This window comes from Penaeus japonicus, unplaced genomic scaffold (genome assembly GCF_977035675.1).
Source record: "Penaeus japonicus unplaced genomic scaffold, GWHDUDI00000001_assembly GWHDUDI00000023, whole genome shotgun sequence".
Taxonomy (NCBI): domain Eukaryota; kingdom Metazoa; phylum Arthropoda; class Malacostraca; order Decapoda; family Penaeidae; genus Penaeus; species Penaeus japonicus.
In genome coordinates, this window is record NW_028234425.1 from 2,501,050 (window position 1) to 2,513,549 (window position 12,500).

Here is a 12,500-nt window from a genome sequence, read left to right on the forward strand (position 1 = left end):
CTCTCTTTCTCTTTCTCTCTTACTATTCCCCACCCTTCCTATCGAAGATCTCTCTCATCCTCCTTGGTTCTATCTCCCCTTATCCCTCCTTCCTTTTCTCTCTCTCTCAAGATTGTCTTATCATAACTCTCTTTTTCTCTTCATAGGCAGTAAGTCCATCACCAATAACAAAAATAGATGCCCTTATGCTGTTTGGTGAACCTGTGAGGTGGGAAACATCACTGCAACTGTTAATAGACATTTTAATGACGGACGGAGACGTTACGAGAATGCCCACCGCCCCGTACCCACATTTGCCCATCCTTGCTTGCAACATGGACCTGCAGTGGATGGCAGAAGCTCACATGCCTAGGTGAATTTCGGTGCATTGGGTCTATTGTAGTTGGAATTGTTTGAAGAACTAGTCCTGCATTTGACACTCATGATTACTGGGTTGTTTTTACTCTTAGGACTGTCAGTTTTGCCAAATTTGGATGAATAATGCATGCAAGCCGCATTATTTCTTACTCTCACTTTCTCCGTCCCTCTTCGTGCATGCCTCTCCCCTCTCTTTCAGATTTGGTCACGGTGCTTTCTTACTATGCCTGGAGGCACTCTACAAGAAGCTGACGGGTAATGACCTCATATACACAGCCCTCGTCGGGAAGCCCTCGGAAATAACATACTACCACGCAGAGACAATGGTGCAAGAACATGCAAGATCTATAGGCATTAGCAATCCTATCACAAAACTTTATGCAATTGGGTAAGTTGCTTTTTGATACCATAATTTTTTTTTGCAATTTTTAGACCTTACATTAGCAGTGTGCTTGAAAGTTATGGATGGCTTGAAATAATATTCAACATACATTAGCAGCTCAAGCACAAAAGCTTACTCTAAAGAATCAGGAATTACAGTAATTCACTCTTTCCGTCTTTCTTTTTTCAGAGATAATATTCACACAGACATATTTGGAATGAATCTATACCAAGAATATGTAAGGAGGCATCGCAGAAGCAAAAAGCACGTGTCAATGCAAGGCGCCAGAGGTCTTGATCTCTCCACTCACGACTTCAAGGGTCTGACTGCTGACCAGTGTTATTCTATATTAGTTAAGGTGAGTGTTAGTCTTATTTTTCTGTGGATGTTGAGGATATCCTGTGTTGCTTTGTATTTGCTTTGTACTTTTCTGGGAAGCTTAGGACTTAGAACATGTATTTACTCAAGGGTAGCATTACACTTTTATAATTATTAGCATTCTGATTTATTTAAGGCTGATCCTTTTTTTCTTTCTTGATTTATTGATGGTAGGAGTACATGTAAAATAAATACAGTTCACTGTGGTTTTGTTTGATTTTAAGTACAGATGGCTCCTCAAGTCAGTTACAAGATATACCTGACATTTCCTTTTGATGCATTTATATTCCTTGGATTTTTGGGGACCATCACTCTAAAAAAAAAAAATAAAAATAAAAAATAATAATAATAAATAAATAAATAAGGCCTAGTGACAACAGTACATGTTCCCAGCATCAAAATATTAATTGGTATTTTCAAAGTTTTCCTACTATTTAGTTTCTTTTTTATGTCTGGCAACTTTCATACTATGAAATGTAATTTTTCAAAACAGAATTATATTTATGGAATTATCGTCCTTTTATTTTACTCTTGAAAGTCATTTTTAAGGTTGAGTTTCATTGTAGTTGTGCTGTTTTGTAGCAACGGAGTGTGATTACCAAGAATATGTTATAATTAGACTGTAATTAGTATGTAAAATCAAACAGTGTAAGGTTAAGTACGTTATCCTTTGTAAATTCAACTGACACTTTCTCCTTCCGCTGACAGACAGGAGTGCACAACGGGGCAGAGCAGCTCCTTGAACACTCACCGAGAGACTTCCTCCCCGTCGAATCCAAACTACAAGAACCTTCGCTCTCGGTCATGTGCGTTTTAGAGGCTATCACGACCATATTCAAGCGCGAGAACTACCGGTGAACCCCAAACAAGGCCGGGGGAGCGAGACGTATGCGAGTGCTTTATATAGCAGCTGATTTGGCTGTGGTCTTGCCTTGGGCTTTTCACTAGCTAGTTGTTTAAGATATAAACACATGATTTTTTTTGTAGGTGAGCTACATTTACCAGTGAGAGAATTAAGTATATTTAAGGATTTTCTTTTTTTTTATGCAGCATATATATGTTAAAGGGCATAGGAAAGTGAATCATTTTCTGTGTAGATAAACTTGTTGACAATTTTTTATTTAGAGTATACATCTTTAATAAGCCCAGATAGCTGCTATAGGCAATGTAAGATTAAAGAGCTGAGACAGGTACCCATATCCCTATGATGTATCTTGTAAACTTCCCTTTATACTTGATTGCTGAAGGAACCAGATGGTAAAAAGGTGGACACTACAGAGATTTCATGAATATTTCAAAGATGAATAATATATCAAATTTCAGTCATTATTTATTAACTGTGTTATGATATTCAAATACTAAGAATTTGGTTTGATGTGTCTAACACACACACACACATACACAGAGTCTGTTTTTATGTGTGTGTATGTATGTATGTATGTATGTATGTATGTATGTATATATGTATGTATGTATATGTGTGTGGATGGATGAATGGGTGTGAATGTGTACATGCATAAGTCAATGCAAGTGTGTGTGTGTGTGTGTGTGTGTGTGTGTGTGTGTGTGTGTGTGCGCGTGCGTGCGTGCGTGCATGCTTTTTCCTGCATAGTGCTCTGTATTGTGGTGAAAAAGAAGAAAAGAGAATGTCACAAATGTATCAATGTATGTAAAATATTGAATAAAGTGGATATGATCAGCTGGAAACAGAAAAGTTTCTCCAACAAAAAAGCAAGAGTAGTTTTATTATTATTATTTATTATTTTTTTTTTTACATTAACCCACACAGGACGGGTGGTACAGCATGTGTACCGCGCATTCAAAAGCCCAGTTGCCGGGCGGCACAATATTGTGCCAGCTATTCATTTAATTTAGGCCTAATAATTCGAAAGCCCCGGCATTTGGACATTCTAGGCTAGAAATCCCCCGTCGGGAATGGGTTAAGGAAATCATCTATAATACTCTAAGAGAGAGAGAGAAAGAAAGAAAGATAGAAAGAGAGAGAGAGAGAGAGAGAGAGAGAGAAAGAAAGGGAGAGAGAGAGAGAGAGAGAGAGGGAGGGGGAAGAATACAAACTGATCTTGCCAGATAATTAAATTGTTTCTAAGCCTGATACCATGTCATCCAACAGGGAAGCTAGAGAAACAGTTTTTTATGTGTATGAGAAAGAGAAGGGAAGAGAAGAGTTTCTTATGTTTATGAGAAAGAGAAGGGAAAAGAAGGAAAGCTGTCTTTGCAACTAAAGACAGATGTGTGTTGTTACATATTTTTGTGTTGATTTAACTACCTCTTTTACCCATATGTATATGTAAAACTAAACCCATGCTAGTGTATTACTCAAGAAAAAAGTTCCGTGGAGGTATTAATATTCTATAATGTATTAAGTGAGTATTGATAACCACTGGATACTCATCATATTGATGAACTGTGTAATCTCCCTGCCTAACAACATAGAACCACATTCGTCCATATACATTAAACTATGAGAACCAACATTGATAATTCTTGTTTTTCTTTCTTCTTGTGTTCCCCTTTTGTCTGCTAGTTCAAAAACAATAGTGTCAGTGTTTAACCCTTTCTTTGTAAAGCATATGGATTCAGTGTGTTAACATTTGTATAATGTATCACAGGGTAATTCATCTTGAACCAACCGTGGTCAAGTTACTGTAACCACACATATATATATACACAATTGTATCCTGGTCTTTCATTTAGACTACTTGAACATCTATGAAATGTCTTGTATATTCAATAGATGAAAAAAAAAAGGATTTGTATTTTATACAGAAGGTTGACGGAAGTTCAGCTGTTTATGTGGTATACAGCAAATTTCCAGGGACATTCATGATCTTAACAACTCTTCCTATATTGTCCAGTGAAGCACGATAGCATTTCACTAGTTCCAACATGCCTCATAAGATTGATGCATTAACTAATTCTTAATTATCATAATAAGCCGATAAACAGCAACAAAAACACACAGTACATTGCCTTTGCATAATTACCAGTTGGTACAAACACATTTGAAAGACGAGGGTTGAATTAAAGAAAAGACCAACAAAGGTCAAATAATAATTCAATAATATTCTTTTTTAATCCCTAATCATGCACCTCCTATATCCCCTGAAGTAGTAGTTCCCAAGGTTTAGTTGATCATGTACCCCTTGGATCATCTGCAACTTTTGTACCCTTAGTGGTTTTCATGTTTATTTCTGTCTAGACTCTTACATAGTTTATACTGAATTTTATATAGATTTTACTTTAATTTTGCAGAAATAACAAGATCTTAAGGTAAAATATCTATTACGTAAAGATAAATAAGGGAAAGACTAAATATTAGGAGTGTAAACGTGCCCCTGAAAATGCCTTCTTCTACCTCTAGTTTAGGAACCTCTGCTCTGATTGATCTTAGAAAGAAATATATAAATGAAACATTTTAGATGCTATATCAATAGTTCTAGGAAAGGATAAATTACACTTAATCCAATATCTAACTGCCCAGAGAAGTAATCTAGCAGTCACGGGAAATTCATATACATGCTTGTAAATCTGTCCAGATTTAAAGAGATGCTGAATCATCAGTTGCAGGAAAATACCTTCATTACTTGTTTTGCTTACTAGTGCTATGATCCTTGATTCAGTATAACCTGTACATGAAGGCTATTGATATTATTTAGCTTACCAGACTACAGTTGCTCTACATTTTACCTGAAATAGTGCCCCCTTGAAAGAAAACAGGAACCTCAAACTGCATATCAAGTCCCTCATGCTTTGTATAATGTAACCTGTAATTGTGATGGATTCTGTCATCTTAGGATGATTATATGGTATTAAGCCCTTCCTGTTTAGTGCATTTATATTACTTATGAAATATCATGCAGCTACTGTTAGGATTGTGTGGTTTTGTAACTACAATAACATCAGGAAAATGTCTAGTCAGTTGACGAATGCAAGAAGCAAATACATGTGCAACTAATGCTGATTATATTAATCATTGTGAATTTTAACTTGAAGACACAAGGGCATTATGACTGGTGTTTTTACATGGAAGGAAACAGCTTAGTTGAGTGAAGACAATCATTTATGTTCTAGTTAATAGTAACTTTCTGATATAAATCTGATAAGGAGAAAAGTAAAGTTAAGTGAAGATGCATTATACTTGAATCCATAATGTTTTATTTGTTGCCTTTGGCTATATGGAAATTGAATAAATGGATCACTTTAAATACTCTTTCGTGAGTTGAAAAATAAATACAAATTGCAGGACTATGCATTTACTTGGGTTTATAGCATGAAAAAAGAAAAAAAAAAAAATTAAGTGGAAAGTTGTTCAAATGGAGTGTCATAACCCTTATATTGATTTACATACTGTATATATCCACTTTCCATAGTGGTGACTTCCATACTGATAAATCTAAACTTTTTATTTTCATTTCACCAAGCTCACCTATGATGTACCACAAAATCATTTATGATGAATATATACTATAAAGAGATAATCTACTTGGACAAACTACATTCAAAATACAATACAATAAAATACAATTTCATGTGCACATACACACCAAATCTTTATATACATTTTTTCTGGTGCCAATAACGTTCTAGTGATCACTTTGGTTAACATATAAGAGAACTATAAATAGTGTAAGATTGTTACAGTAATAGCATGCTGGATGGTACAGTGATGTTTTTGAATACGGAACGGTGAGGAAGTTTTCATGTTTATTCTCATTCTCAAAATCACAAACAAATCACAAATCACATTTTTTATACGTGTGGTTCAGATTTTCATGAATCCTCAAACAGTATGCTACTTTTCATTCATGATGTTCTATGAATGACATATTTATGACATTAAAAACGTATAAATATGACTGATTTTTTAATATCCCCATATAAGATGTTTTTTTTTATTATTATTATTATTATTATTATTATTATTATTATTATTATTATTCATTGTGGGGGTCACGATCCCATTGAGAGAGAATTTCAAACTCACTTATAGTTTTACTTTGAAGACACATTTATCTCCTTATTCAATTATATAAAAAAAATATACTTTCCTATTTCCCACATCCATTTTGGTCAGAATGAAAACACAATCCTAGGCTAAAGTGACGCTTTATTTTCAAATCCATGAAACAATATATATCTTTACGCATTATGTATTGTCGTAATATTAGTTGCAGAAACAGGTACTTCAAAAATACCACCGATAATGTCTGTTAGTTTTTTTTTCCTTTCTCTTTACGGGCTCTGGTCGTCCATAACCATGTCCTCTATGAGAAGCGCTGTTGACTGACCTAAGGATTGGCTAAGAGAATCTCTCCCGACATCTGAGGAATGCATCACTGGCTGCCCTGTAAACCAAATAGAGCAATATTAATATATCTTCTTTGTGCCTTATCTATAGAAAAAAGGAATTACATTTATAATTGACTGGATAAAGTAAGGTGTTCCCATAACATCTTTAAAACAGTGCATATGTAAAGTCCCAAATACAAAATTATCTATTATGTGAAGACTATTTTTTCTTTTAAATCTGAGAATGCTGCTCTATAACAACCAATCCCATCAAGCCATTTATTCAGTCAGTAAATAACAAGTTAAAAATTTCCAAAGACTAAAGATCAAATGGAAAACGATATCTCCACTCCAAGCGTTTCACCGACACAAAATATCCGCCGTACCCACCTATGCTAGATCCCAGAAGATTCGAGTCGCTGAGAGGATCATCTGCCGAGGCTGGTGTGATGTCGCTGGTTATGTCGCTCGCGTTGGTGTCCGTCCCCACAATATCGGAAGGTGGATCCAACTGGGGTATGTTGTCATCTCCTGAGGTTGTTCAGAGATATTACAGACTGATTTACACCTTTGGATAATTATTTCAGGAACTTAAGTTGTGGTCAAGTCCTTTACTATCCTATTTACTAAATGAATGATTATTTCTTTCTGCTCTTGGTACCTTCCTTCTAAAATCTAACATGCATCATCCCTATTCTCCTATTTGTTATCATTCCTGTTAATCTTTAATAATCTGAGAATGAAAATAAAAAATCAGGTTATAATAACTGGAGAGCAAAACAATAAATCAACAAACCAAAGTAAAGACCGGGAGAGGAGGAGGTGGTGGTGAAAGTGGAGGAGATGGAGGAGGAGGAGGAGGGGAGAAAGAGGTGGATATGGAGATGGAGATGGAGGAGGAGGGGAGAAAGAGGTGGAGGAGGTGGAGGTGGAGGTGGAGATGGAGGAAGAGGAGGGAGGAGAAGGAGGAGAAGGAGGATGAGAAGAAGAGGTGGAGCAGGAGGAGATAGAGGAAGAGGAGGAGGAGAAGTAAAAGAAGGAAAAGAAGAAGAAGGAAAAGAAAGAAAAGAAGGAGAAGAAGGAAAGAGAGGAAGAGGAAGAGAATAAGAAAGAGAAATAGCAAGAGCCAGGGAAAAAATACGACTTACAAAAACACACCTTGGAATGCAGGGGTCTGTGTCATCAGCTGATCCATAACAGTGGTGAGAAGGGTGGTGGCCGTGGTGTCGTCACGGTGTAGAGAGAGCGCCTTGTGGAGCGACACAACTGCTGCCTCGTAGTCACCGAGCAAGGACTGCACCAGACCCAGCGCCGAGTATGTAGAGGACACTCCTGGGCATAATTTCAGAGCCTAGAGAAATTTTGAAAGAAGGAAAAAAAAAGAAGAGAAACACAATTATTTTCAGTTTGACAAGATTAGTCGTCTATTGCTGGAATTCTTGCATTCTTGTGACCCAGCATCTAATTCTCCATGTCTGTAGGAGAGTTCTTCTTGATGTGATACATTAATTCTTTATGCATCCATCACTGCATGCTGACAGATCAAGTACAGACTTCATAAAATTACAGAAGGAAAACTACTTCTATCTGAGTGATTTCTTTTATTTTGATATGATGACAAATGGTTTGACTGGAGTACGTAAAGAAGATACTATGCTGTTCTGAATAATTACTGTGTACGCCTTTCTTCAGACTGTATTGTCATAATTCCAACAAGGGATACCCAACTTGTTAAAAACATGCATACATGCATATACGCAAGCGCACACATGCGCGCGCACGCACACACACACACTCACACGTTCATACTTACTCACTCTATGACAACATTAAAAAGAGAAAGAAAGAAAGAAAGAAAAGAAAAAGAAAAGAAAAATTCACTACCTGTTGATGAAAATGCAACGCCTCTTCATACTTGTGCAGCTTCCTACACGTGTGAGCAAGGTTGTTTAAGAGTGTCGCCCACTTTTCAGGGACCACCACCACACCACTGTCTTCTACCAGCGCCACAGCTCTTCGGAGGTATAACTCTGCCGAGATGTAGCTGAAAATTTGGTTTTATGAATGTTATTTTCACGCTATGCTCTTGTGAGATTTATTTATTTATTTCCATGGTTGTAGTAATAATGTTCATAGGATCTATAACCATATGACTAGAAACAATATCTTAAGAAATAATACTGTGAAAATATAACTCAGTCAACATCCTTAACAGCAGAAAACATTTAGAAAAATGTATGTGCAGAAAAGCATTATCATACCCTAGTCAGTCAACATCTTTAATGGCAGAAAATGCTTAGAAAAATGTATGCTAAGAAAAGCATTATCATACCCCAGTCAATATACTCACTCCTGATTACAAAAGGACACGACCCCTAATTCATGTAGCACAAATGGATCCTCAGGCGCAATGTCCAGTGCCTCCTTGAAGAACTTCTCGGCAAACTTCGGGTTATTTGTGAGTCCGTACTCCATGCCGATATAGAGCAGGGGTAGATGGCAGCCCTTCATGAGCTGCGCAGCCTTGAAGTAGGCCGCCATGGCCTGGTCGTGCTCGTTCTCCGCAGCAAAGGAATGGCCGTAGGCTATCCAGGCTGGGCCAAAGACTCTGTCCAGGGCAGTGGCTTTGCTCAGATACCTTCTTGCTTGTTCGTTCTTACCTACGGAAATACGGAGAATAAGAATAAGAATTTGTACAGATATAATGTATGCTGCACACGCACATGCAAACACATACGGAAACACATAAAACGCAAAAGCAAACATGAGTAGACAAGCTCGACTAAACAAGATACATGATTGTTATGCAAAGTACATGCACGTATTTTTATACAAGATTTCCACTTTTTGAATCTCGAAGGATCCAGTTGGCCTTATCATCACCAGCTCTGTGTAGCAAATTTCATCACAGATTATCACAGCTATTAAAAAACCATGAACGTTTACCGATCAAATAATAGTAACATCCAACAGCAAACCAGGACAAAGCACTCTCTGGATACAAGTCAACAAGCTTATGAGCCAGAAGAAAGAGACCTGAAATAGAGGATGTAATAATTAGTATCAATTCTGAAAAGATTTGACAAAAAAAATAATTTAATGTGTAGAATTCCCATGACTCATTTTATCTGATAATGAAATATAATGTATAAAATAGAAGTGGAACTTTTATGAAATTTCTTTTTTCCTTTTTTTTTTATATACATATTACCACATATATATTTTATGAATTTACAAGAGCCCCCATAATAATAAAAAAAAATGATAATAATAATAATAAAAAAAAAAAGATAACTGAAGATCATTTGTAATTCACCTGAATTTAAATCTCAAAAACACATAAAAACTTGATGTAAAACACATATTCCTTATTGCACAACCATTATCCTACAATGCACAATAATTTTATGTAAAGGTAATGACAAGGCACTCACTGTTAGATTGCTTCAGCTCCACTAAACAGGAGACATGAATAGGGAGACACTCTGTATGATAAGGGTCTTTTTTTAGCACTCTGGAAAGCAAGAAAAACAAAAGCTTACTATATCATCCTGCTATCAAAAGAACATCAACAAAATCAGGCCTACTTTCTATACTTTTATCCAACATGAACGTGTTCTAAAGAAATAGGAAATATCATTGAAGCAAAATTTATACAATTACAATATAGTGTAAACAACAAACCTGGAAAGAAAATTCACTTGAAATAAGCTACTGCCTAAAAAGCCAACAGTCATCCAATTTGACTGTGTAGTTAACACCTATAATCTTTTTGCATTTCATATCTTATGAGGTAAAGTGTTAACTGGTACATCAATATCACTGAATTTCAATAATGGTAACTTACAGAAAAAAAAAAAATTGATATTATTAGTAGTAAAATAACAACCCACATGTGATAACATCTCGTAGCAAAATCTCAGACATTATGATAACAATTACTGGAAAAGGAAACCAATACTAACTCTTGCGTTAATCTATGACACTGTGCAAAATTGCAGTTGTAATAGAGCTTCTCAGCTTGTGCCGTAATGAAATCAGCGTTTGTTGCCAAAGGAGCAGCAGGCTGGGGTAGTGGTGTAGTTGGTGAGCTGTATTTGTTGGTTCTCGTTTCATATACTGCTATGACCACAGCGCTCTCTGCTTCACTGCATGTCCGAGAGAGTGGCAAGGACGATAACAGCTCCTTCTCTGTTGAAGAAAATGATAACAATACACTTGACTCTCTGTTTTGATTTAGAGAATCGTGATGTTGTATTGGACGAGAATTTTGACACATCTGCCTTAGATTTTGGAGTTACAAAATTAAAACTTTGCTGATCCCATAACATGGAATAGTTCACATAAGTAATGCAAATGACTCTTGAATTACAATAATGTCAGAGCCCTGAGAATAAAAGACAAATGACCAAACATGGAAGACTTACTATGCTTGCTAGAAAACACGAAGCAGTATAAATAATTAAACAAACAGGCAGCAACACAAAACCTACTATACATACACAAAAGAATGAACTGATTGTAGAAATATTTACAGTTTAGCACCTAAAGAGAACTGTTACACAACTGAATGTAAACAAACCTTCTTTCACAGTAAGCATGTGATGCTGCGTAAGTGCATGTATCGCCTCGTAACACAGTGGGTCGGCCTGCACTGCTGCTCGGAAGCTCTCCACAGCCAAAGCGCGATTATCACTGGCTTCATATATGTACCCTTTCAACAAATGCGTTGAGCACTCAATCTGGAAAGGAGACGTAAAAACTTATCACCATATTATGTGGATCCAATATTTAAATCGAACAAACAAACAAACAGACAGTACACATAAAGAGCAAAAACCTTTTACCTCATACATCCAGATACTGACTTACCGACATTGTATCATCAATCTCCGGAACGGCAATGGCCTCCCCCTCGGCCTTAATGCGAGACACATTGTTGTTCTCACTGCGCTCCAAGATGTCTAGCGCAGAATGATACTCCCCGACCTCATAGTAGCAAAGTGCTACCAGGTATCGACAGGTGGCATTCTGAATGTGTGGGAAGGGAAACATATCAAGTAAATATTTCTTTCCACACTGATATTACATAAAAAAGGCATGGGCGTGCATATAAACATATATGTATACATATATGAAAGCACACAAGCACATATATACACAAAATATTAATAATGATACAAATATAATACCTAAATATAATAACCGAAATAATAATAACAATAAAAAAATAATGATGAACACTTAAAAGATGTGAAAAATCAAAATAATACAATTAATTCCAATGTTCAAGGCAATCTCTCTAAACATTGTCACGTTCCATTTCTCATTTGGTTGTTTGGATTTTCCTCCGCTTCATAACTGACTGAAGATATGCTATATATTAAAACAATTATAAGCCAAAGAAACAGCCAAACAAAAATAATACAAAGTACAAACAAACAATTAACAATCTATACCTTGTGAACAAATATAATACATCTCGAAAGGATAATCAAAAAAAAGAAAAAAAAGAAAGAACTGAAGAACAAAATACCCTTGTAAGCTTGTGGCTGTTGATCAGCAAAATGGCCCGATGATATTGCTTGGTGAGGTAGTAACTCTGCGCCAACCAGTACACGTCTGCAGGGGATCCATTACTCAGGCTGACTACCTTGTCTGCCCAGAACACCGCTGCCTTGTAATGATGCTGTAGAATAACAGGAAACTCTTTTAGTTTCAAGAAAATAATGCATGGTATTTCTAGGTAAAGGCCATATACTGGTCCTTTAAATATTTAACTTAACCCTTTCCCGACGGGGCACGCGCTACGTGAAAACCCCTATGCCGGGCGATTGCAATATTGCTTTGTAATCATCACACTGGCATGACGCCCTGGCATCAGGGATTTAGCTGTGTCACACGAATGTGACGCACCGTCGTCTTTGGGTTAATAACAAATTCAAGAGCACAAAAAAGATCTGCTTCACTACACACTATTGAAAAATTTATCTTTCTTTGAAAGGGTTAGACAACATCTGTAAAAGACATATCCAAATTATTTTCTAAAGGTCTTTTATCAAATAAATAATAA

General features: G+C 36.3%; 2 protein-coding genes across 2 annotated transcripts in view; one reads left to right on the forward strand and one right to left on the reverse strand.

Annotated features, from left to right (window-relative positions):
- LOC122262914 (haloacid dehalogenase-like hydrolase domain-containing 5) overlaps positions 1–2,897 on the forward strand; it is a 16,912-nt gene extending 14,015 nt beyond the window's left edge. The window contains exons 4-7 of the mRNA XM_043031166.2: positions 147–352; positions 557–745; positions 929–1,097; positions 1,826–2,897. Of these exons, the coding sequence (XP_042887100.2) occupies positions 147–352; positions 557–745; positions 929–1,097; positions 1,826–1,975 (714 nt within the window). The 3' untranslated portion in view covers positions 1,976–2,897. The remainder of the gene's footprint in view (positions 1–146; positions 353–556; positions 746–928; positions 1,098–1,825) is intronic.
- A 3,331-nt stretch (positions 2,898–6,228) lies between these two features.
- Positions 6,229–12,500, reverse strand: part of Cdc16 (cell division cycle protein 16) — an 8,004-nt gene continuing 1,732 nt past the window's right edge. Inside the window, exons 2-12 of the mRNA XM_043031767.2 lie at positions 11,964–12,116; positions 11,300–11,458; positions 11,010–11,169; positions 10,393–10,618; positions 9,862–9,941; positions 9,374–9,463; positions 8,778–9,087; positions 8,312–8,471; positions 7,586–7,778; positions 6,818–6,958; positions 6,229–6,483 (exon numbers count right to left, since the gene is read on the reverse strand). Coding sequence (XP_042887701.1) covers positions 6,371–6,483; positions 6,818–6,958; positions 7,586–7,778; positions 8,312–8,471; positions 8,778–9,087; positions 9,374–9,463; positions 9,862–9,941; positions 10,393–10,618; positions 11,010–11,169; positions 11,300–11,458; positions 11,964–12,116 — 1,785 coding nt within the window. The 3' untranslated portion in view covers positions 6,229–6,370. The remainder of the gene's footprint in view (positions 6,484–6,817; positions 6,959–7,585; positions 7,779–8,311; positions 8,472–8,777; positions 9,088–9,373; positions 9,464–9,861; positions 9,942–10,392; positions 10,619–11,009; positions 11,170–11,299; positions 11,459–11,963; positions 12,117–12,500) is intronic.